The sequence below is a fragment of the Strigops habroptila genome, chromosome 4, assembly GCF_004027225.2.
Source record: "Strigops habroptila isolate Jane chromosome 4, bStrHab1.2.pri, whole genome shotgun sequence".
NCBI classification, from domain to species: Eukaryota; Metazoa; Chordata; class Aves; order Psittaciformes; family Psittacidae; genus Strigops; species Strigops habroptila.
In genome coordinates, this window is record NC_046358.1 from 56,062,901 (window position 1) to 56,090,188 (window position 27,288).

General features: G+C 37.7%; 1 protein-coding gene across 7 annotated transcripts in view; it reads right to left on the reverse strand.

Moving 5' to 3' along the window:
- Positions 1–27,288, reverse strand: part of DENND5A (DENN domain containing 5A) — a 73,222-nt gene that overhangs the window by 26,027 nt on the left and 19,907 nt on the right. For 4 of the 7 annotated variants that reach the window (XM_030482196.2, XM_030482193.2, XM_030482192.1 and 1 more), the window contains exons 2-10: positions 25,679–25,750; positions 24,975–25,084; positions 23,614–24,274; positions 15,256–15,443; positions 6,181–6,498; positions 3,760–3,975; positions 2,600–2,834; positions 2,009–2,159; positions 1,227–1,320 (exon numbers count right to left, since the gene is read on the reverse strand). In XM_030482196.2, the coding sequence (XP_030338056.1) occupies positions 1,227–1,320; positions 2,009–2,159; positions 2,600–2,834; positions 3,760–3,975; positions 6,181–6,498; positions 15,256–15,443; positions 23,614–24,274; positions 24,975–25,084; positions 25,679–25,750 (2,045 nt within the window). The remainder of the gene's footprint in view (positions 1–1,226; positions 1,321–2,008; positions 2,160–2,599; positions 2,835–3,759; positions 3,976–6,180; positions 6,499–15,255; positions 15,444–23,613; positions 24,275–24,974; positions 25,085–25,678; positions 25,751–27,288) is intronic. The other 3 variants (XM_030482195.1, XM_030482197.1, XM_032919874.1) reach the window with 2 other exon arrangements.

The window sequence follows — 27,288 nt, forward strand, 5'->3', positions numbered from 1 at the left end:
GGTTATGAATGACACAGATGACACTATACTTCAACACAATTTTAACAAACCAGTGAGAAAATTCTGGAAATTAGTATACTGGAAAAGCAATTAAACTCATCACTACCATAAAAGAACGAACTGGACAAAGATATTTGATTCTGACAGCACTATCCTAACAGACACAAGACTACTTTAAAATTCCAAATGAAGCTTTTCTGAAGGTATTTAACAAGGCAAAAGAATATTGTCTTCAATGAAAAACATACATTAAACAAAAGTAAAGCTTTGGGTTACTAAACAAAAAAAAATTAATTCTGATATTTTAAACCAGATTATTTTCAGAATTACCCATAAATCAACACGTGGTGTAACAGTTTGCAGTCTGCATCATATGAACTGGGAACTGTACTGTAATTAGTTCATGTCACCCAGATCTTTCAAAATCCCTTCACCACAAATAATAACTGTCAGCTGTAGTAACTGTCATTAGAGAAATTATCAGTTCAGAAGGTGGCTAAATCAGCACCAGACTGAGCTGTGCAAAAACAGGCAGACACAAACCTGACAGTATGGTGGGGTTCACATTCCCACCTTAGCATGAGGTTGTGTGTCAACCTGCCACCTTAAGACTTTCTTTATGATCTACAGAGAAAAGCCAGGCAACTCCAAAGGGCAATGCTTCTGATTTTAGGATTAAATTAATCACCCTCTGGAGGTGATGATCTTTTCTCCATCAAATACACAAAAGAAGCACAGGGTGACTAATTTATTTAGAAACAGGAAATACGTGACTAAAAACTTAAATTAAATTTCCCTTTCCTCCTCCCCTCTCTTATAAAAAAAAAAAAAAAAAACAAAAAAAAAACCCCACAAAAAACCAAAACACTAAAAAAACCAAAAACACCAAAAAAACCCATCCACCACCACCCAAAACACAACAACAAGAAAAAACAAACCACACCACAAAATTTTAAAGCATGTGAAAACATTTTCAGGGAACTCTCCTGTATATGGGATGAAATCATTTTGTCCTGAGAGAGGGTAAAAATGGCATAACTTTTAGAATAGGCAAACTAAGAAATTCTGATCTGCTAAGGACCTTCATTTGTAGTAAATGCACATAAGGGAGAGCAGAGATGGACTGCAAGTAACTGTCTAGACATTTCATAAAGGTTACAGAGCATTATTCAGGCAATTAAGGGGGGAGGGGAAAAATCGGATCTCTATAGCTGAACGATTTTCACCTCTCTCTGATCATTGTCAAGACGCAGGTGCTCTGTGTGTTGCTTCTGTCTGTCCTTCCGTCTCCATTGTGCGGGAGCATTTCTCTTTGTCCACCTACAGACAGAGGAATAGTATTAAACAAATGTCAAGAGTGAGGTGAAGGGCAGTGGTGGAAATAAGTTTCTATCTTGTATATTGAACATTTTGACATCAATTACATCAGACAAAGTGCAACTGCAAATACACACAAAAGAATGTCTGTAGAAGAATCCAATGTGAGGCCAAAGGACTTCAAAAAACTAGAACATGTTCACTTGCTTTGTATTTTTCCATTCTTTTATGATATCTAGTTGCAATTTACACCTTCTTCTTCCTTCAAAGTTTTTATAAGAAGATATCCTAGAACATTTGCTAGGTCTTAACTGAGATCCAATAAGGAGATCTGCTTTTACATCAACAGTAATTACAAGTAACTCAAAATATATTAATTTTAACCTCAAACATAACAGGGCTTTCTTACCTAAATTTGCTTCTAGAAGTTCAGAAAAGAGAAAGAAAAGGAAAGAGCAGGGGAAAAAAGGTGAAAAAGAGCCGGGAAAAAAAGGAGAGGAAAAAAAGGAAAAGGAGAGGGGGGAAAAAAAAAAAACAAGAGACATAACAAAAACCCCTCCGCACACAACCCACCCACATCATCTGATTTGTGCTCACAAAAAGATACTGGATTTGCTTTCTAGTATCTCTGCTTCAGTACCATTCCACAGATCTTGCCAAGATCTAGCACCTGTTGTCCTAGATTACTCACTTGTTGCTTGCTGGTCCAATGGATAAAACATCAGACTGAAGCTTGGGAAAAAATCCAAGCTCATATTTCCCTTGTCCAATTTTCATGTCCAGTAAGTGTGGGTGGACTGCCGTGTGATCTATTTTTGCGAGCCTTAATTCAATAGATTTCTCTGAAACAGTAAGAAAGTTAGATTATTTTTTTTAAAGGTGTCTTAATCAGACAGGTATCTATAGTCACACATCCTCAACTAAAAGCGGATATCAAATTTAAGAGAGGAGGTGAAAGTTTCTTAGTGACCCAACAGGTACACTAGTACAAGAGTGCATTGAAAAAAGGAGAAAAGCATTTATCCTCTTTAAGCTCAAACATTTTTCACACAAAGCATGCAGGAAAACAGTTGAGTTCAATTAAACTTTACATTAATTTCATCTCACATCTCAGCTTCCAATATAACATTTAGTTTCCCCCTTAAACTTTATACCTCAGCTTTTTTGGTCTTGTTTGTTTGGTTGGTTTTTTTGAGGTTTCAAAGCATGAACCATTACTTAATGTCTACCACAAACAGCACTGATTTTCTTTAGTGTCAAGAAAGTGGCTTATTACTCTTACCAGCCTCATCAATGGTTGTGCACTTTTGATACATAGATGTTCGCAGAGTTGGTGTCCTAACGTTTAGCAGCCTAATTTTATCCACTCTTGAATCAAATACTCTCAAAACAGGGTCTTTATCATCTTCATCATGGCACATAATCTTATTGTCAATAAAAGATGCAAACATCTGGGTCTCCAAGAATCTTGAGAGGAAAGGCAAGTAAGGTTCAGGCTGGTCCGACAAGAAAGATGCCTAACAGACAAGAAGAGATAAGAGTGTTTGGGAATCTGCAGAGAGATACATCCACCAAAAGCACTGATTTTACTAATCAATGATATTTGATAGAGCTTTGGTGCCACTTAAAGCCTAGTTTTATTACACGCGCCAATTTTATCTCTGAACAAGCAGCCTACATGAGATCTCCAGCTTCATGACAATCGTCTACCATATAGCACACCAATTATTTAACTGTGATTTTAGTATTTACTTAATTTTCAAAAAATTTCAACAGAATCTCAGCTAACCACAGCAACAGTACCACAGGTGTGGATATTATGTACTTCTGGCTGGACTCATAGCCTTATAAAGTTGGTGAGAATCTTTTCATATGATTTGATGTGAATCTGATTAGCATTTTAGCAGGCAATGCTGCAACATAATCTTCATCAACGTGAACTATCCTGCTGACAAACACCCGATCTCCAGTAAAAAAGATAGTAGTAAAATTTGAAGAACTGGGTCTTGCGTTTCCCTAGAAAAGAGCTAGGAAAACATTTGGTACACATGTACGTAAGTGTCACGTGCAGTCATGGCTTTATTCATGAACATACTCAGCAATTCCTCTGGTTTAAAAAAAAAAAAAATAAAGTATTTTCACTAGTAATATTAATGTCTAACCTCTACATCAACGTTAAAGTGAGGCTTCCTAAGCTATTTTTCTACAGCAAACTGTATTTTACTACAGTATCCTTAAAAGCATATCCTTATCTCTCTAAGCATGTGTATGCATGTATTTTTCCATGTACATTATGTGACTTTTGGGGGGAACACTGAAAATTTATGTAAGAAATTACAATTTTGAGAGTATTGTTTTTCATTTTATGGCTCAACAAACAAAGTCTTAGGTTTGAGTACTGTTTTACTTCTCACATTCACATTGCTTCTTATTACAACTTACTTTATCGAAGTTTTGCATCTGCTCCCTGTTTGTAAACCAAGATTCCTTGTCCTGACTGGGCTGAATAACAAATACTTCATAATCTGCAAACATCTGTGTAAAGCGGTTGGCAAAAACTTCACGGATTTGAATGTTCAGCTGGTAAATCTTGAATTCTTCTTCATCACATTGAATTTTAAGATCCTTTTTGCTGCTGGTCTCCTCTCGCACCTCCAACTGAGAAAGTAAGGGAGCACACAAAACATTTGTATTGTTGCTTTGTCAGGTATTCTAGGTACATAAACTCTTAATCTGCCATTCAGCTTTAAAGTCAACATTCCAATAAAAAAAAATAAATTAGTTTCAAGCACTGTAATAAAACAACAACATCAAATAAATCTAGAAAGAAACCTTTATCTATAGAAGTTCTAATTTCAATAATAAACTATAACCTACTTTAGTATTAAAAAGGATAGGTAACAACCATACACATGCCATGTATGCCATATATTTGATTTACTTTATTCTACCCTTTAATCACCTGCATAGGCTTTTTAGGGGTTTTTACTACCCCTGCATATTAGGCAAATACATATTTCTGTCTGGTGTAACACCAGGTTACACCAGGTTTAGTACTGTTACAGTTTAATACCTACCAGGTTTCAAATGAAGACAGAAATGCACAGTAAAAAGAAGCCATGCATGTCTAGTAGCTAATGTCCTGTAACTTCAGTCCTTAGCAGTGTAATGCATAATTCATCACTACACAGCCCAGGGTACTTTTAACTGAAAATGCATTATATTTCATTAAACATGTGGGCTAAGATTTATGAAAACAGCAATAGGAGATTCAGATATTCAGTTCATATTAGTTTTGATAGGAATTGAGTATTTAGAAAAATAAAAAAAATCCAAGCCACAAGCATTCATGCACTAGTTTGAATACACATTTACTACCCATGCCTTTGTTAATTCTTATGAGGCACCACCACACATAACTGACATAATATCCAGAGCTTACAACATCTGCACAATAATGCAGTTGCTGCAGCTGTCCCACGCTTCTTAAAGCACCTTGGTTATAGCAGTCCAAGGCCAGCTATAAATAGCATCCTATAGCTATGCTCTCTGCTAAAGAGCATCTGCTATTCAGCCATTTCTTCTAGCTGCATCTCATAAGTAGCACTTGGCATCTACTCATTCCTCATTAATTGGGTATTTGGCATTAAGCAGATTTTTTAATTACATATTTGAGAAAACTTTGACAGTTACAACCTATACACTCCTATCATCACAAAAAAGGCTAGTAAAAGGGGATTTTTAACTACCATGGCAAAGAGTAGATAAGGTCTGAATGTGCAAAAATTAATAGCTGTACTTTTTCCATTACTTCCCAATCCATTCAGCAAAGGAACAAATGTTTCTTAGCAATTTTCCCCTCAACAAGAATAAAACAATGCAAAAGAAAAACCTGAGAGGAGGAACACAGCTGATCTGAGCATCAAATCTGGTCTAGTAACCAAATGCTGCTTCTTGTAACCTCCCTGCAGATCCCTTCCCACAAAGCAGCTCTCCAACCTGTTGTAGGTCACACAATTTCTATCTCTGTTTGGCCCCATCTGTAGCCCAAGTTACAGGGTAGGAATCAGACTCAGCAATGAAGAACTGGTCAAGATAATTGAAACATGCAAGAAATAAAACCTTTGCTGAGAAAATCTTCATTCCACAAAGGCTCAAAAAACACACAGTGGTCTTTCAGGCAATATCTGTTATGAAAAAGGGCCACAACTTTTTTCCCAATTCTGATTGCCAGAAAAAAATCTAACCAGGCTCACCATGAGCTGTGCACATCGACTTGCTGGGAATCAAACACTAATGCAATTTAAAGCATCAACCAGAAAAAAGCATCATAGTATCCCCTGGCAAACATACACAAGCATGTTTACATTATACATACTCTACATACTCTACATACATATTCTACATACAGAATGATGTAGAATATACATATTCTACATCTTCCTAAAGAAAGATACCTATAGAAACCAAGATTGGATCCTAACTTCAGGATTATGTGGATGTCAGTTTTAGCCACTAGTAAGTAAGTTTTAGCCAATATTTCTTACTCGTAAATAGTAAGAAAGTGGTGTAAATTTAGAATAAATCTTAAAACCAAGAATAAACAAGGTAAGGTGTTTTTTAAAACACATTATCTTGGCAAAAAAACACTTGGAGGACAGTCAAAGCTTTCCCTAGGTGCTGTGGGGTTAAACCCCACCCCCTCTCCTCCCCAAGCTTGCCCTTGTCTCTCAGATGTTCACAAGGTTTGTGAACATGTTAACATAAAATTCTTCCAAGTGAAGACAAACAACGTCTTTGGACCATGACTTCAGACAACCTACTACTGAAGGTTCAGAAAGTGCAGATACTTTAATAGCTTACCTTTTCTAGACTCACGCCTGTTCTTTTAACAAGTGCTTGGAGTCTTGCAATAGTCTCATTTTCCTTTAGCAGCTCATAGGAATTCAAAGGCGATCCTGCTATGTTCCCATTTCTTTTATCAGAAACCAGGTCACATGCTCTGAGGCTCTTCATCTTGGAGGCACTTTCACTGCAGTGAAGGTTTCCCTCAGGTGGAATTCCAAAAGCCATTAGTATCTCTGAAATTTCCTGAATGAACTCAAGTTTATTTGGGAACTGGGGTAAGTCTTCTGGCAGCTCAATGAAATGGTTGTCTACATCCACAAAGCACAGGTTAGCCTGGGATTTAATTTAGAACAGGATACCATTACAGTATCACTAAGCATAAGGGTCATGTTTTATTCATCTTTGGGTTTTGTGCTTATTAAAAGATTCAAATATATTTGCATTTGTTTGGTTATTCTGTAAAACACACTTGCCCCAACCATAACTAAACTGGCTGGCTGACTTTGGGGAAAGCAGCATAAGGTCTACATTTCCAGGTCTTTCAAGGAGGTAACTAAGAAAGAAGACTAATTTTAAAGTTGTTTACTAGGTACAAAAGAGTTTGTAGCATATATGATGTACAGATGTGTGAATTTTTTCATATACATACAGCTAGATTTTAACTAAAGGATATTTGCAGTACTTCTTCATACACGTGCATACGACTGCCTGTTTCTCAGATTATCAGTCCACACTTCTAAGAGGTTTGGCAAATTCCATTCTAAAAGGTGTATTGACATTGCAGAACATTGCAGAAGCTGCAATTAAGTTACCTTCTCTTTTCTGTAAGCAACTTGAGAACTAATGCAATTCCTCGAACGAGCTTAGAAGTTCATTACTAAGGGGAAAAAATAATTGAACTAGTTTCAATTCTCACTTAACATCAAAAAAACCCAAGAAAAAAAGAAAAAAGAAAAAAAGAAAAGAAAAGGAAAACCACCTATGTGGTTTCCACAGCAACATCAAAAGAAGCTATGTTCAAGGTTTACCTCACCTTACATTGCAAAATCTGTATCAAATGGTTTCATGACATTACATAATCACATGCATTACAGCAAGAACCCCATTCATGTGTGAAATCTGCTTTTAAAGTTAAGTATACAGAACAAACGTTGCTTTTCTGTAGAAGCATTTCAGTTTTTCTCCACTACAGAATTAGCATGGACTGTAACTTGTTTGTTTAGCCTTCTCTATGCAAAATCCCTTCACCCAGATTATGGGGTACTTTCAACGTACATTCATCACATTATTCTAGGAGGTACATCTGAACTTAGGTCTCACCATAGCTTTGCAGCAAAAATACATATCAAGTCATGAGAGCTAACAGATCTCCAGGTATTTCTTATGATTCACCAAGTGCAGATGGATGGAAACACTCTCACAGTTTAATAGGAAAGAAACAGTTGGAAGAGATTAACCTCACACTGAATCAATGATGCCAGAAATTAGAGCAATGTACACAAGCAGCAAAGCATCAGTAAGGACCAAGTAGTTCTGGTAGGATTTTGCTGTGGGATTGATCATAAGCAGACCAGGATAAGCTGTGTAAAGTAAATCACAAACTGAATTAGGTGTCACAAAAGAACCCAAAGTCAATAAATTCAACTAAGAGCTTGATTCTGAAACAGCTTCTGGTGCACGTTATAAAAAGTTTTTTATTTTTTAAAGAGGGCAGGTGCCATTGTTCAGCTTTCCCCAGTATCAAATTGCCCAAACACAGCAGGTGGGGTGTGTGCCTTCTTAACAAGGCAGCTCCAGTGGTAAACTAGGGATGCGCACAGAGTGCATCTGCCTTCTCATTCAAAGAAACACTTGGCACAGAGGGACAGCATATACACAAGTACTCTCATGTTTCAAGTAAGCACCTGAATTTAGGAGTAAGACTCCCACTATACACACGGTTCTGTGATGATCAGAAGTCAAGTCAGCTAATGTTTATCAGGAATACTTTAAGCACTTCAAGACATTAGACAGGTAAAGCCTTGAAACAAGGCACAATGCCTACCAATCGGTGCTGAGGGAAAAACTAAAATCATTTTTCACAAGTTGCAAAATGGCAAGACGGAGTCATTAAGAAACTCTACAAATAGTTTAACTGTATTACTTCCTTTTAAAACTCTCTTTAATTCAACTTTCCTTCTTTTTCGGATCATCTTACCTTAGCTCCGATTCTGCAGAAAACACCACTCTTGGTTAAGTTTGGTTGTATCTATAAAGATCTTGGCCAAAAAGTAACTAAACATTAACCTTACCGGCGTAGACATCCTAGTCTTCACACCAAAAATGAACTCCTTGCCAATGAAGAGAAAGACAAATTTAATGCTTGCTGAAATTGCTTATAACTATCTGGGCTCATCTGGGCAATTCTTCCAACAGTCAAATATCAGTTCTGCAGAGTTTCTCTTTAAAAGCAATACACACAGTTCAAACTCTCTAAGCCACTAATGATGATTGCTTACCAGCCACTTACTATTACATTTCCCAGAATTTGCCCTATATAGAAGAAAGAAAGAAATATGTTAGAGTACACTCTAAAGGGTGTAAAGAAAATTTCTGGAGCCACTACACTTATTCAGTGCCTGGTTAATAACACGTAAGGTAGAGGACTACCCAGAGCAGCCTAAGCAAAGGAGATTCAGTAGATGGCTTTAGCCTTTCTTAACTTAGGGAGACTGAGGTCATCCTCAAGAATTGCATAAGCACTTCCAAAAAGGCCATGTTCCCCAGGGAACAGAAATGGCAAAGACACCTCACAAGCCCTTCAACAGGTACCGAAACAACATTTTTCTGTGAAACTCAAATCCCAAGTAAATAAATCACCAGTAACAGACACCAAAACACTAAGTCTCACAACTCTGCTATACTATAGATCCAACAGAACAGAATACCACTAAGGGCCCCTCTCTTAAAAAGCAAGAGGAATGAAATGGCACTTATTTTTTACTAAATGGTGGCCACCGAAGCATTTTGCATGATAGGAACTAGGGAAGTACATAAAGTAGAAAAATAAAGGAGTTCTTTGATCACAAGGTTTTAGTCATTTTGTTTCTAGAGGCAGCACCATTGAGTGAGCTGTGAATTGTTGACAGTACTGTTTGTGTCTGTGGATATATGGATCATCATTTTACACATACAAAATTAAATTATATAAAAGACAAGCTACTTAGCAACATGTGTAAGTAGAGAAGAAGAACATCCTTAAGTCAGTTACTTGGTATTTCAGGTCTCTGGAACAATCAAATATTCTTTTACTTCTTGCTGAAGTTTGGTCAGTTTTCTGACCAAAAGGAAACCTCACTTAGTTATGCACCACTTTCATAGCAGATTTTTACAAGAGAGAACACATAATACCATCACACAATAAAATGTTCTTCTGAGATGCTACACCAAGGAACAATGGTGAAACATTCTAATTTAAAATTTTGTCTTGTCATAAACTGTTATCATCACAAATAATGGGGTGTCCAGGTGAAAGTCTGACAAACCTTAGAAATGTGGATGCAAGTCAGTCAATGTTCATGTATCTGATAGCAAAGCCTGGTCCCCTGAGGTCAACAGCACAACCTTCCATTGGCTCAGTAGGGTCTGGACTACACCCATCAATTCCAGAGCCAGAAGACAATTGCAATTCTTCAGTTTGACCTCAAGTACAATAAGAGCCAAACCCACACACAGATCTAGCAAGGCCTGCATCAAACCCAATATCCTTCCTTTCAGCTCTGTTCAAAAATGTAGAAAGAAATGCGCTAGGTTCTGCCCAAAGGACATCTAAGGAGGAACTAGCATTCACTAATAATGAGTAAGGCCCCCACCCCACTGACATCCTAAAGAGAATATATGCTTGATTTTAAACTTTAATATATAATTACATGGTATGCAAATAGATACCTAGAGCAATTTAGAACAGTTAGTTCTGATAGCACAATCACCATCACTTCAATTCTCTGTGCAGTCCCAGTGCTTAAGGTACAGGTCATATATGGGTTTTCACATTCCCTCTTAGATGGTCAGATTGCAACATGAGTTAAGGCTTCTGCTTGAATACAGCACTGAAAAACTAAAACCCTTTCATCAACGGCATGTATCACCTTTGTGCGTTAGGTCCCAACCTTGCAAATGACCACCCACCTCCCCTAACACACAGAAAACATGGATGCGTAAATTTATACACACACGACTGGCTTTTGAAAGTGTGTTTACATTGGTCCTAAATGCTAAAGGATGCTCCTGTGCCACTCCTGCAAGCAAATGGTGACCTTCTGCATTTATTTTCAGCGCTATTCTTCTTCATGCCAACCCAGGATTTGTGATTGAGAACAACTTATCGCTCCAGCTTTCAGAAACATGAATTTTACTCCTCAAGTGGCTGTTTGAAATACAGGAAAACATAACACTGAAGTCTGTCAATAAATGTACAGTATTATCAAGGACCTATCACACAAGCAGAAAGCCTGAGAACGCATGCAAAGCAGCGATTATCTTTCAAAATAACTATCTTGGTCAGCCTGGCCTAAACATACTGGCATCAATATGTCTTTCTTACCTTCTAAAGCAACATAAAAAAATAAAAACCCCTCAGAATTTGTTAAGATTTAGCACTGAATAACAGCTTTAATGGCTGAAATAAAAATACTGATAATATCTATTTCTTATGCTAGCAGAGAGATGGATTTCAGCTTTTAAAAATCTTTCAACTTTTCTAAATGAAAAAGCTTTTGCTCAACCCACTTGAGATGACTTCATTAAAAACAAGCTTTTATAATGAAATGCTACTTTTGTTTGATTTAACCATTGCTGGAAGATTCTGTGTTGCTTATTTTCACTCAAAATATTTTCAATTTCCACCATTCTCCTGCATTACAGAGTGGTGAGATGCACATGCAAATCCACTAGCATGAAATGGCCCAGATTAACTTGCTTGTTGAAAATATATTGCTCTAGCACTGCAAAAGTTTCTTTAAAAGGAAATTCAAAGACACATCAAAAAAACAATCTTACTTTAGTACTTGCTGGGTTTATGATCTGCAAGAAAGCTCGTTTAACCACTTTTTTGATCAATTTTACCGATAAACAAACCACACTTGCCAGCAACATCTGAAACATGTTCTTCCCTTCCCCTTTGATTTCTGCAGCACCTTATTCTAAGCACCACTTCTCCCATGCTCCCCCCTTCTCTGTGAGTTCCTTACAAAGCCTCTGATGCAGCCATCAGTGAAACCACAAGGATGCTCATGCACACAATAAGAGCCCTCAGCAAAATAAGAACAAGATTAACTTTAAAGTGCGCTGTATCATTGACATATACAAGAAACTCAACCCTACAGTAAGCTTCCAGCCTTTGCTACAATTTTACTGGGCCAGAGAGTCAGGTCTTCAACTTACTGGTTAACTTCAATGAATTCCCCATCAGGCACTGTTTTCTGATGTACCCAAGGGATAGTCTAAGCTTGAGTTTTGTAGTAATGTAGTTATTTTGCTGAAGAGTTTAATAATCATCTGACAAAGCACCAACTTCTAGAATACAGCTGGGTTTCCATGCTCCCATGGTAAAACATTCCCTTAAAGCACCAGATGGGACCAAAACATGGGAGACTGCCATCACAAGCAAACTAAAACAAGCCTTATGGTATATATGTGCAAGACTTAAACCACACCTGACTGAGTTAGGACAGGTAGTATTTTCACATATATTAGCTTAAAACACTTTGAGCAAGGCAAGTTAGTCTTTTTAAAACATCATCATAAAACCACAATCAAGAAGTCTACAGTGACACCGAGGCATCCATGCTATGCTAGACAGCAATTCTTCTACAATGCCCTTCAACTGAGAAGCACTAACTGGATTTTCTGTCAGAGTTCACTTCTTTGGCCCTTGCCTAAATAGATACTGCTTTCTTTAACAGCAGCTGCATCCATGTAAACAGATTAGCAACACAGATGCAGTTCATACGGTTTCAAGACAGCGGAACTCAGAATAGACTAGAACATAGATCAGGTCTTTATTTTTTTGTGGTAAGTGAGGAAAATTCTGATATTTACTATAGTTACAAATCAGGAGCCTAAAGGCAGGACTTGGAAATCAAGTTCCTCATATAACCCTGATGATTTCATAAAGGATCATATACATCCCAAACTTTCGAGATAAACAATGTAAAATATTAGCATCCCTTCTGTTAGTTATGATAAAACCGTCTTTACACAAATAATAGATTCCATATGCCCTCTTCTGCTGTTCTACAACAATACATTTTATGCATGTTCCTATAGGTCAGGAATTAAGTGTAGAGCTTCTCTGGCTCTTTAAGTGGAGGGTACCTGAAAGCCTAATTGTAAAGCAAAGTTGTTCTGAGACGAACCTGTAATCTGCAGTGCTAACTATATTAAAGCTGACTGATTAAATTAATAACATCAGAAATACTGATACTGACCAATAATTTTACTTAATGAGAACAGCATGCACTTTAAGATGGCAATTTTACTACTTGTTGCAACAGCAGTAAACCCCCTACAATGAAAATCTCAACAACAGTGAGCTTCTGTTCTCCTCAGCCTACTTCACTTCTCAGAGAAGCAAATCTATTGGTATGGGATAACTTCTTAGTCATCTTTGAAGTCTCTAGCACATGTTCAAGTCTGTTTCTATGCCATAGCTACATTCCCAGCCTGTACTGCTAAGGACTTTAACAGTTCATAATAAACCCTACTCAGCAATGACTGCCAAGTCCGAGAAATCCAAGAAACTGGATTTCTCAGACTAAGTCATACTTATTGTCTTCAAAGTTTTAAGAGCTCGCTCTTTGAATAAGAGAGAGAAAAGCTGACGGTTTGAAAGGATAAGTTTAGTCCTGCAGCAAATTCCATCACATGGGCATATTGCTGCTGATATCCCAGTCCTGTGTGTCCTCCCCTCCCTGTCCTCACAGACAATTCTGATTTCTGTAAGATACTACCAAAAATCTACTCCTCCACCCTCATAAAAGGCTTTCTGAAAAGCAAAATGTAAATTGAGATGCCAGATCATGTTTTAAATACTACTTTAATTTTTAACTTTTAAAAATAGATCAACTGCCTTTCTTTAAACCTCCAAAGTAAGCTGACAAAGCTCTTCAAAACAATTTACCCTTTAAGTAATTGAAATACCTATTTGAAACTAAAATATGTTTCTTTAGTTGGAAGTATTACAGTGATTTTAAAATGAGGAAATTCTTTACAAAAGGAGGACAGTCTTTTAGAAGCTTGTTAGAATAGTGAAAACATCCATGGTGCACATTAACATGCATATCCACACATGCATTTTACTTCACCAGCTATTCTCTCTAAAAAGTACACTAACCATATTAATTAGGCCTGTCAGGACATAAAATTTTGTAAAAATGTAGTAAGCCAAAGCAATAAACTGTTTTCATAGCAAGAATATATACTAATCTGTTAGAAATTATGCCAGTGAAGGGAAAAAAAAATTTAAAAACAGGGGAAAAGAAAGAAATCGTGAGATTAAATACTTTATTTTTCATAATAAAAATAATACAGTTTGAAGAGAAGTTTTCCTTTGAACTTGCCAGGAAAAACAAATGAAAACTATCAGCATATGGATTTGCAAAAAAGAGCAATGTTGGCATGGTGACCAGATTGGAGGTTCACAAAAATATCGTCTTCACTTTCATGCAGCTTTTTTAAGATTTTTTTTTTTTGTTGTTGCATCAAGCTTTGTTGCAGCGCTGCCCGATAATGAAAATGAGAACCACCACCACAGAAGCCTCTGCCTGCCATACTTCTGCTTTTCCAGCAACCTAAATGATAACACAAGAAAACAGACAACCAGGGAAAACGGCATAGACTAGAGAATGCTACCAGAGCCTATAAGTAGGGTGTTTCCCATGGTTTACACAGTCCATCCCCTGCGAAGTTACACCTACAAGTAAGCGGACTCCAGCAGGGGCCAGAGCTGCCTTGTTCCACAGCTAATAACTCTGCAAGCACTTGCTTCCCACAGGGCTATGTGACAGTGACGTCCAGCTTCTTGACAACAGCCAACCAGACCAATACATAACACTCAACATTTTCTACATACAAGAGCAAATAAACCATTCAATGGTGCTCAATGAGAGAAGTCATTCAGATGACTGATGGAACTGCCTCACAAGCCAGCCAGACACCAGCCCCCTGACATACTTCCCATGGGTGGTTACTGGCTCCTGAAGACATTTCCTTTGCTACCTCAGGTAGTGCTCAGCCACTCTTGGTCCCCTGATCCTCACAATCAGCTCTTAAGTTCACTCTTGGCCCATCCCTATAAAGAGTATTTGTGAAGTGAACAGTGGGATAAAGTAAATAAAAACAACCTCTAAGCAGTCTGAATGTAGTCCCAGCCCCATGTATGAGTTGCAGAACCTCTATAGACCATTTGTTTCTCCTTCATACAGTGGCTGGTGCCAACAGAGCCTTGCTACAAGGGAGGACTCCTGAGCACTATCCCAATTAGCACCAGTTAGCTCAAGTATACGCTGACATTTCACTGCAGACTGAAGTGTGCATTCTAGAAGAAAATTCAAAACACTTTTAGTGCAGACAACTGACAGGCTGGGTCCATGTAAGCCAACCACGACTTAGAAATGCAGTGCACGGAAACTCAGCCTAATACCACGCAGCCAGGAGCCAGCACAGCACAGCGCTGAAGCCAGTCGAGGTTTGCTCACTCGGCACCACACAGAAGCAGCTGTACGGCCTTTTGGCCACAGCTGGTGAACTCATACTGCACTTTCTTGCATTTCCTAGCATTAAAGGGCTAGGCTTTGCTGCAGAAAAATGTTCTTTCTGTAACTCTGCTGTAAAATTAGTTTTATTTTATCAGAGCATACAATTTCCAAAATGGGTTTACTTATCTACTTCACCAGATTTTCTCCAGCATCTCCAAAAAATAAACTAAGAGCTATTCTGAGCCAACAAGAACTTCACAATGTCTGTTAGAGTTAGCACTAGTATTTTGACTCATTTCTCACTTCCCTCTTAGTCATGTACAATATTTAATCAATCGAGACAAGCTCCTCTCACCTCTTGAGGAAGTTCCAGCTTAGACCTGTCATCCAGCCCATTAGAGTGCAAGCCCATGAGGTAAGGGACAGGAGCATCTAGAAAATGAAGGAGGGATGCTGGAAGGATAGGAACATAGACATGCTGCCACTGAAATGGAAACATTAGTGCTGTGATGGTCTCTGCCACAGTCATCAGTCTCTGATAATCTGAAAAAGATCAAGAAAAAAAAATATTTTTTTCTTTCACAAACATTTTTAAGTAAATTAAGTTAAAGAAATGAGAGCTTGCTTTAAAACAGAAACCACAAACCCCAGTGCTAACTGAGCAGCATCTTGATGAAAACCCAGACTTGTACACCCAAGCACATTTTGCTGAAACATCTAAGAGAGCTCAACGCAAAGTAGGTCATTCTACAAGTCATACGGAAATGAGCAAATTAAGCCTTAGCATCCACTAAGTCACCTTCTGCTACCTATACCAGGGTTATCAGGAATACCAGTTTGAGTATGGAAGCAGTACTGTAATCAGGTAAGAAACACATTGGAAATAATTTCTTTTCTCTGTGCTTATGGCTTTCTGTGGAATCCTTGGATGAAACCCAAGGCATCTGGTATCTCTCAGATAAACATTTTTTAAGGGCGTGTTTAAATGTCTATAAAGCATGCTGTACAGTAGCCAACCCAACAACGCGACTGAAATAACTGTGCACAAAATAAAAAGCATCAGCTTCATTTATCCTTTGCAATGTATGACTGAAGTCCCAGTTCAGTGCAAAAACAACTTATCTCCCGGAACTGAACAGCAGTGCTAAATGCACCTGTGCAACATGCATATGAAAAGATCTTTTAATTCAGCTGCTGGTGGCTAGAGCAGTTAAGACTGCAGTATGCTGGGCCAACGCCTCGCCCTCCTCTTTTATACTGCAGGATCATTTTTAACATTTTTTGATATCTATGGACCATAAAGGAGGAGGCAACACCAGATGAACTGAGAGTGTGTGGTCTAACACAACTGCTGAAACATTCAGACTGCTTTCAAGCCGCCAGGCTGGAAAGAGCATAGAATGAGCTCACAAAACTAAGACAACTTCTACCTTCAGTCAAGCTATAAATATAATACAGCCTGGAAACACAGGATGCCTTTTTCATGATACTGAAACAAGATTCAATTCCAGCCAGGAAAGAGTGGGGGAAACAGGAGGAAGGAAAAAAAATCTGTATTCTTCGTATGTGTGTTGGGGAGGGGTGTATTGAGACAAGGAAGTATAAAATAAAATATAACTCTTTGTAAATAAGAAAATTCAATTCTAAGTAACGTTAAGCTTGGTGGCTTTGTACATAACAACAAAAGTTTCCAAACCTAAAAAGCCCAACCAAAAGAACACAATAAGGATCCTTGTATAAGATAAATCATGGTAGCTGACATAGTTTTAGAACCTTATGAGCTTCGTACAAAATTTATTGTAAGCAAAAAAGGACTGTAGATAAAGAGTATCTGAAACTAGCAGATGTTCAGGATGTGCTGCAGCTAAGTTAACTGATAAGTAGAAGGATGAGGAGAAATCACTCGCTTATGTCAGTAGTGTTACCAAACTAATTAAGCTGGTGTAACCATTTATGTACATGCTTCAAAGACTACCAGAACAAGAGTTCAAGGAATGGCCAAGTGATGAAGATTGTTGGAAGAAGTAAAACGACACTACCACATTGTTATGTGTATGCACAAATGGGCATGGAATTATGTAAAATGATTCTCGGACAACTAATGCATATCTGTAACGTTTATCGGAAATGTAATGAATATGTACGCGATATAATCACAGTCTGTTTGGTGCTTAAAGGGGACACGCATCAGGAGGAGATGTCCCCTGTGTCTCCCAGCACTGCAGTAAAGAATACCTGCTTGTCAACTTAAACTTCGTCGGCAAGTTCTTAACGTGTTCTACGAATCAGTATGCATGTATTTTCCTAACATGTTCATAAAACTACAGATACTATGAAATTGGAAAAGAGACTTGAATGCACAGGTTCAGGTGTTGAGGTTTCTGAAGGTCTTGAACACCGTTTCAGACTGCAGATGAAAACTGCAAGAGTAACAACTGTTCAAAACAAATGTTCTAGCTTAACTGTGCACTTTCTAAGGTTATGGCTTTAATTCTATCCTTTGGCCTCTCAGACTTCAGAGAGCAGAAGACAGAGGGACAAGAAATCTGGCTCCTGGCATTTTTGTTGAAGGCAAAGTTGCGGAATTTGGAGGTCTGCAAAGAATCCCACAACCCAAGAGGAACCCAGCACAGGTTTTGCTACCACCGGTCATAATTCTGCTTTTGATTTTTCTTTTCAGATCTAGCTCTGCTGGTAGAAAAGATTACTGTACAGAGCTACTTGTCACTGCCACACAGTAGATCTACTGTGACTGAAGGAACCTTCAGCCAAAACAAGCAAGAATAGCTTAAACAGTTTATAAAGTTTCTGCCAAAAGCTTAGTTGGACTGAAACACGTTAGGGAACAATCAGTGAACATCACCAGCAGCACTCCCCTATTCCGCCTGCACACCAGTTTCTGCCTACACAGTTACTTACTGGTTTGCAGCTTTAATCACAGGCTGACTGCAAAAAAGTGATGAATTAATGATAACCTGTGGGAAGAATCCATTTCATACTCTATTTTCTTCAGCTTTAAAAAGAACTTTAAATGTAGCCATAGATATACAAACATTCCAGCTGGTTTGTATTCAGCTTGTTTATTTGAAAGAGCAAGTCTCAGAATAGAAACAGTGTTTTCCTACTACACAAAACCCCCGTGTCTCTTCCTGCTGGCTAATTCAAATACAACTTTTCCCTCTATTATTAACCTAACTTTAGTGTTAGCCTTTCAAATTAATTACAAAGTAACATCAATAATCCAGAATTTCTATCCGCTCAGCAGCTACCTCCTCCAACGGAGATATCTGCAAATGCAGCTCTCTGATCCTGGATATCCACTTGGCTTAAGCCATTCCCAACTGTTTGGCCTGCATGGTTGCAGCCTGCAAGTAACAATAACTACATTCTGCAAGCTTTATGCATGTCAGGAGTGGTTGGCAAAAGGCATGGACAAAGTCAAGAAGCCTGCAAACACAAATCAAACTAACTTAAATGTTTTCTTATACCTATCCTGAGAGGGCACAAAATTATTTGTTAGTTTTTATAAAGAAGCAAGCAGAACACTCAGTACCAATGTACTACATAAGATTTAAAAATAATAATAACAAAAAAAAAAATTAGAAGAGGGAAGAAGTGCTTCAGTAGTGGTCTTGCTCTTGGTTTTAAAACCAGAATATACTTACTCTGGTGCAAATGACAGTCTTTTGGCCTTGTAGTGTACACAAGAGCACTGGTAGGGAAAAATGACATACCACTATTGCACTGTTAGTTTGGAAAGTACTTAGCTGATCACTGTGCAAGGAAAAGAAAATCCACTACTCCTTAACATGGCCACTTAATAACACAGAAAAAGGCTGATTTGTTCTTCTAACCTATTACTGCAGGTAAAATTTCTTATCCCTTAAAGCATGTATGAGAAATTAGTTATACCAGTATTTATCTATATATTTAGTATATCTAGACATTTTTGTTGATCTGTAAAAAGCAAATAAATCCAGGAAAAAGAAAAACTAAGGAGTCTCGGGCCTGGAAAGAGAGCAGGAGGATGGGAAGAAGGTGGCAGCTCTTAAGAACCACAATTCCACCTCTCTATTCTCACATTCTATCAGCAAGAAGACTACCAAGTGCCTATAGAAATTCTCTGACTTGCCCAAATTTAAAGCCATTACGTGATTACATTCTGGAATATGTTTTTCCTTCTAGTCATCCTACTCCATGGATCACAATGAAATACTGTTGTATTTGGCAAGTAATTTCCATTCCACATGCAATTCCCATATTCCTGCTTTAAGGCAGAGAGTTGCCCCTACAGTGGCAGACTGTTACCACAGATGAGTCTGGCTGGGTATCTTCAGGAAGTATATGGATAAACCAGAAAGATGGGCTACTTGCCAGGATTAAGCTTTTCTTTAGCCTGAAGGGGAACAGAATGGGAACAAATTATAAACACAGTTCCTATGGACAGGTAGCATGCAATGCAGTTGAGCCACCAGACACAGTGGTGGCAAACTCTTTCGCCTCAAGAGTTCACTTCAGGCATGCCTGTTTGTAGCAGAAAGCATAGTGTAAAATAAACATTTTTCAACAGATTTTTCTGAGCACAGGTATTCAACATGTCAGACTCCTTAGACAAAACATACATTTCTTTAACTGGGCCTTTCACTTCAAAAAACCTGTAACTGCAGTAAGAACAAACTGCAGTTAGTAGAAGCAATGGGTCAAAGTACTTGCTATTCGTGTTCACTTCTGTGTCTGACTGGCTGATTAAAGATGCCCGCATCAAGCAGCAGGTTTCCTAACTCATTAGAGGCATAAGAAGAAAATGTCCTATGTAAGATATGAGAATTGGGCAACATGGGACTAATACTGCAAAGAAGTAAAACTAATACTTTAAATCTCTAGAGTGAACATAATTTTAAGCAAGTGAAACAATGATAGGGAAGAGTGAATCAAAAGCACAGCAAAGCAAAAAAAAAAAACAAACCAACAACTTCATTTGTGCTTAAAAATGGCAGCAAAGAGCAATTAGCCAGAAAATAAAAACTGTTCAAGATCATAGTCTGTGCTGTATTACATTTCTCCTTCTATAGTTTTCAGCTTAGAAAATCACCTCCAAGCAGATTTCACAACTGTCTTAGAGCACACTTTTCAGACGAGCTCTAGGTGCTCTATAGAGATAAGGAATATTTCTATTCCACAGATACAAGAGCAACAGAAAATGCAGGAATGCAAACCATTTCCTGCAGAGTAACTTGGTGAGGGCACTACTGAAGGCCCCGAGCACCAGTCTCTTTGCCAGAGTTCCTCAGCACTGGCTCAGCACTAGGAGCAGCTTCAGCTTCTTCACTGTCTTACAGTCACCCGCATTCCTCTAACACTTTTCCAAATGCGAGACTACTCTCTCAAGAGGGCAATCAAATCAAGGTATTCATTCCCTACATTTGGCTTACACTGATCCAAAACATACAGGCTGTGCCAATACAGTGGGACAAAAATGAATTTCCAGAAGCATAAAGTCAGAAACATGTCAACGGAATCTTAAAGCAAAACACATTCACTGCCAAGTGAAGTTACTTCTATTCCAAGGACTAACTGGAACTTACAAATGCTAAACAATTTGTTTCAAGAAGAACTGCATCTGCCAGCAAAGTCCTCCAAGAGTTTTGGGTTTGGGTTTTTTGCTTGTTTGTTTGGGGATTTTTAAATAAATCTTATAAGCAAACCCTCTGATCTTGTCATGTACTGTTCTAAGCCTAAATCCACCCAATGTGTATTGCAATCTCATCTGACCTAGGAGAACAAGAAATGATCCCACCACCTCAACTGTCACAGGTTTCAGCACCATGAGATTTAACAAACCCAGAGGACATTTGTGTAATATTTATATTCTGAAGGACAACCTAGACCTTACACTACTGCACGTGGAAGAATGTGCACAAGCGCTTACAAAAGTTCAAGAAATTCCTGATTCCACTTTGAACTGAGTGCACCTTCACCTGTATCTCCATTCAACATTCCTTGTTTCGCAAACTGCAAAACACTGATGTTAGGTGACAATAGAGAAGAGCAAAATGTATTAAGAGCATATTCCTGCTTTAAAAAAAAACAAAACAACCAAACAAAACCAACCAACAACAAAAACCGCACATGAACTTAAACAAACCAAAACAAAGAAGGAAACTGTTAAGTACAGGTACAGACAACCAGAACCTCAGTCAGAAGTTCCATTTTCCTACTGACATCATCCTTCTAAGCAACACAAGCTATCACTTTGCTAAACAATTATCTAATTTGATGCCACATAGAAGAAAACAGAATATCATGTTTAGAAAAGACAAAAACAGAAATTACAGGAAGAAAAAGTTTACCTTCTAGAACTTCAAAATACTTCACACTCCCATTTCAAGTCATATAAAAATAAAGTACATGTGTATCAAAAACATTTTAGAAAATGGCTTCTTCAACTTGGCTGTTGGCAATGCCAGTAGTATGCAGTAACTTCTGCTTCTAAGTCACTAGAAGTTTTGAAAGTGTTCTGACTATGTATTAGAAAACTGTGCCAAGGGGGTTTTTAAGAAAAAAAAGCAGGTAAAAAAAGGTGTCAGGAATCAGATTCCTCAGAAAGTACTGAAGAGAAGCTATGTTTCAAAAACCTATGGCTGCTATTACTGAGAAGGCACTGCCACATTTAGTTCACCAAAATTGAGGACCAGATGTCAGCAAACAAATAATATTCTTTTCCTACTGAAAGAAGACTTTTCAGCTAGAAACTGTAGGCAAGAACTTGACAGAGAGACAAGACACTTCCATAATGTGCAACACAGCCCAACTCAGCCAAAGCTTGAGGTGAGGCAGGAGAACACTGCACAGAAACTGGTCATAAAGTTTCTGTCCCCAGGCCTTCAGCTGCATAGATCCCTGTGAAATCCGTAAGTCTGCATGTGCAAACAAGCAACTCAAGTGTTCCAGAGCTATTTTAAACTTCTTTAATTAGCCACTGATCAGACACACTTGGAAAGTGCCCAAGAAAAAAAAGCTGAATTTATTACTATGGCTTAGAAAGAGAACCCAGGATACAGAAGACTAGTCTAGAAGCAAGCTGAGTTCCAGCCCAGGAGAAATCAGTATTTTTAACACGATGGCTTGAAAAGACGTCAGGGATTACTGTTCTGAGATGGTGATGCACACATTGTTTTCCTTGTGGTGCTTCCAACCAGCCAGGCACATGCACTTCCAGCACAGGAGGTCTCAAGCACAACTACAGGCCAACTGGACTGCTTTCTTCTTCAGATGGAAAAGCTGATGTTTGAATCTTCTACTGATGGGACAGAGATATCTACATTGACAAACTATCCCTAAATCTCGGATGCATAATCCATTTCTGGAGAAACCACAAAAGAAGTTTGTCTGCTAGGCAAGTGTCTCTAGATTTTCTATAAATAATAAGCAAAGCAATTTGGTTTTTAAATCCAAGAGAGTAACCACTATCAAGTACAGTAAGTTTTTCTGACTGCGTTTGAAATACTGTATAGTTTTTTCTGTCACAGTTAACTGTTTATACAATGCAATAACTGTGATATAATGCTCTGCTGGCATTATACACTTTTAATCACCTTGACTATAAAAACAAAACTTATCTCTGGCCTTAGTCTATGCACATCTCAACACACAAACATCCATATTTCACGCTTGCAGAATGTTGTTAATAACTGCAGGTTATATTTTATAAATAGTTACCATTTGTACTCTACATATTTCAGTGACATCTCACTGGAAGAAAATATCAAAAACAGATTTCAGTAACCCTATGGAATATCCCTAGATTTGTCTTGGGGTCTTCTAGGCTTCTTTACCATTACTATAAAACAGTGTTGTATGATTCAAAAAGCAGTATGTCTACTTTAAGCCATTCCATTATGGATAGGTGGGTCTGGACTAAAGTTAGCCAGCTTGGGGGGGGGGTGGAAAAAAAAGTAGAAAAATTATCTTCTGGCATAACTGCATATACTCTGTATTAGAGTAACAGGACACAGAACAAGCAGCTGAAGATTCACAAATTTCAACACAGAAAATGGATACCACTACCACATTACTTATTAATTGATAAACATACACTATTTCAGCTTAGTTGTTGCCTATTGTCTTCAAAGCAAGCTTTATCTGTGTGACTTCAGCAATAACTGTTTCAAGGCCTTAACAGAGATTTGGGATTTAAGTTCAGTCAAATAAAACTTTTTTATTTCAAAGTACCAACTGAAATCTGACTTCGGGTACTCAAAAGAAAAAAAAATATATTTGCATCATTAATTCTTAAAGTTACCTAGTTAATTATATATGGTTCTCAAAGCACAGATACTTTGGCAGAGGTAGGAGGCAATTCAGCTAAGCAGCTGGGGAGAAACAGGAAGAAGGCATACTACTCTATCCAACAGCACATTTCCAGGGACAACAATAGCGGGGACAGTCAGTCCATGAATACAGAAGTTTATGTGAAAGCCCAAAGTTTTAAGTTCAGGTGTCTAAAACCAGGAGCCAATACAATGCTCTCTTTGCAACTCCAGTTCTTTTCTTCACATTAAAACCTGCACACAGATAAGGTTGACTGCATTAGCATGCTCATGCCACTTTAATGCAGCTATACTTCTGTTTGTGTGGTTTTTAAAATTTAGGAAATGAAAAGACCTTGTGCCAGTACAACTACAAAATAAAAAGACAAAAAACAAGTACTCACGCTGTGAATAAAGCAGTATCTGAAATTCCAAGAGGGCACAGGTGAAGAGTTGAACCACATTTTCTACTCCAAGCAATTCAAAAACTTCTTTAACTGGAAAATCAAATAATGGTAGTTCACTGGTGCTTGGCCTCTGGCAGATAATTGGTCCATAAACACCTGAAAATTTTAATGACCTTCCTGCTGGAGGAAGAGGAACCTCATAGAGAATATTGTAGATGTAGCTTTCTAAAGGTAGAGGTGGCGGCTGAGGTGAAGTCACTGCTTGGTGAAGTTGTTCTAATACTTTCTTACAAGCTTTCATAAAAGACATTGGAGTAATCAGACAAATGCACTTTGAGACATAGAGTGTGTCTCTGCTGATGTCATAGGAGTTAAAACGCTGCAGCTTTGAAACAGAAGTGCCATTGCAGTCTCCAGTGCTGCTGCAGCTATCTTTGTCATTTGTGGGTGGAGTATGAAGAATGTCATATTCAGCATTGTGCATATGATACAATGTCTGCATTGCACTGCAGATCTGTTTGCTAGTAACTTCCTCAAAAAACGTGAGAGAAAATCCAAATGTCCGTGAGCCATCTTCACGAGTAATAATAAAAGAGTGGAACTGAGGTTCTCTGGAATCTGCTTGTGTCTTGAAAGCAAGCCCTTTAGGCATACACAGCTATAAAAAAGGGGGGAGGGGAGATAATATCAATTAAAACAGTTTTCTCTCCCCCTGCCTGCAGAAACATTGATGAAAATATGATTTAGAATCCACAAACTGCCACCACATTTCACTTTCAATTCTATTAAGTGTTACATCTCTGTACAATACAGTAATACGCATCTACATCGGAAAAACTAAAGGAACATATTAAAAGGGCTATATGCAGTTTCTATTGAAACTGATGACCATTTTGTTACCAACGTCAATGGGAATAAAATAACAGAATTCAAACTCAGATAAAGGAAAGTGTTTTGGTCACCAAGACCAGAAACCTGACAGAGAAAAGTTCTATATTTTATCTAAATAAAGAAACCACACCACATTCTATTTAACAGACAAGTCATGCACAAAGAAGATTTATTAATTGCAGACTAATTAATTTCTCTAACAATTCTCTAATATGCAACAAACTGCAGGAAAACAAAAGACTCTCCTAGGAAATTATCACTTACAAGTTTTAACTTAATTTCCTTTAAAACAGTATCACAATTAAATGAAAAGCCCCTTTTGAGTCCGCATAATTTGGAGAAATTCATTATTGTTTCCCATCTATAACAGATTTCACAATTTCCTGCCAAAGAAAACACAGATGAATGCCTTCAATTGTCAAGGTAGGTTTTTGTCTTAAAAACAAAAGCCATTAAGTGATACCGACCATTCCCACTGCATCCTGGTCAAAAGGGTTCCATTCAACATTCTCAGGATAGCGAGCAAGAACTTTGGATTTAAATGTGCGTCTTAACGGAGTCTGCTCAAAGTTTTCCCCTGCAGGTGAAAGAAAAATATGCAAATAAATATTTCATTCTCTTTTTAAGCTCAAACAAGGCCAAACAGCAGGACATCAGCAGGCAGACGCGAGGATAAATGAATTAAGCAAACACTCCTTTTAAGAGAAACGGAAAACGCAAGACAGTTAGTCAGCATATAATCAGACTGCAGATATTAGCAAGGATTAGCATAGTAACATTTCTGTTGTTAAGTATCTGTGCTTTTCCTTAAGCGCAATTATCTTGAGATTGTGGTCGTGACAGCAATTCTCTAAGTTACTCTTCAGATACTTCAAATTCTTATTAAAGCATAGCTAAAGCTTCAGTTTCAGTGGAATTTTGTTACTGAAGAAAAGCACAAATAGACAAGATGCAAAGATGATGCAAGTTTAAGATAGACATACAAGTGGCATCACTTAATTTGTTCTTCAAGACTTAGGAAAAAAGGGTATCCAGCATCTATTACAAGAAGTTAGCTGTGAAGAGAGTCTAAAAGGTTAAAAGATCAAGAACCACATAAATGCCCATGAAGACAGGGTATCAGATGAACAAAGATTTGTGCTTTTTTTTTACCCCACGCTTTTTCCTTTACCTTCTGTTGCACTTGAAATGAAACGGCTGGCACCATCTCGGGTTTTAGAGGCCTGTATATACTGGCATAAAGCTATATAACAAATAAAAACAACACTGCATTATACATTTCATACTGTCAACTGTAATTACATAGCTAACACATACCAGTAAAAAAACATACAAGTATGTTATACAGGACTAGCATGCATAATAGATTATCTACTCTCCTAATATGCTTTATATACATATACAATTTCATACAAATTTCTCATTTCAAATACATGTTTCAAATACATGTTTCTTGAAAGAGATGTTGAGCGTGTAACATACTCATAGCTCCTGTATACACAACCAGAATACTGATGCAGCAATAGGAATTATCTGCTTGTGAAATTAAAGTTTTACATGTTAAACTATAAAATACTCCCAAAGAGCAGATGATGAAACCAACCCCAAGGACAAGACCATTTCAAGGCCTTCAGAACTATATGAATTTAAGTGGCATGGTCCAACTTTTGACAGATGCCATCCATACACACTAGACTGGCTAACAGAGTCGTGCTTCTAAGCTCTCAAATTTTCTCTGGAGCAATGATTGTTGATTGTGATAGCACAGAGCTTTCTGCAGTGAATCTTCTGAGAGTGTGTAGTTGCTTTAAAAATAAAAAAAAAAGTGCACAACTGCATGTCTTAAAATAAGCTTAGCTATCTTACTAGAATGCAATTAGCTAAATGAGCATGCAGCTGTTGACAGCTGCACTAACAATCAGGCACAATTGCATGAAATCATATGCTTTAAATAAATTGAACTATTCCAGCAACACCTGCAGAAGAGAAAACACACTTCAACTTCTCACTTGTTTTCTTACATGCAGCAATTACATGGCAATAGAAATTGATTTCAGAATTGGTTGGGTTTGTTCTGTATTTTTATAGTAATATTTTAAGTTCAATTTCTAAGCCAACTTAGAAGCTTTATTTCATACAACACTTACTTCCACAAAGTAGCCATACACAGAGACAATAATAACCCTGCCTAGAGACAATAAAGAACCTAACAAACACACCAAATAAAACTTCATTTCAGTGGAATGTTTAAGAAGTCCTTTGACAGTTGAGAAGTCATGTAACCCCAGATCTGATTTAAACTAATTCTTAGATATCACCTCAAACAGGGATCTTATCCTCCATCAGGACCTAGGACAGGTCTCAATACCCAAAATACTCACAGGCATTTTGCTAACCCTCTGGGGCTTAGCACTGAAATTTAAAGGAGGAATTGCTTTTCCTCTTCGTCTGAAAAAATCAACAACTCAGCTGATTTTCATACAAAACCACTCAGCTACATTATTTATTACCTTTTTTTCAGTAATATCATTGTTCAAAGAGAAAAAATGCATTTGGGAAAAACTGAAACATGTATATAGAGAGGGATAGTTAGGAAAAAAAAGAACACAACTTCACTGAAATATAACCATCTTGGAAAAGAGCAGAGCCAATGAAAGAAAACATAGCAGCATTTCAGCAGGAGCTAAGAACAATCTCAAAATATGAAAATAAGCATTTAAAGAAACTTCCAATTTCCCAGAAAGAGAAAGAAAAGTGGACATAATGCCACATCTCTATTTA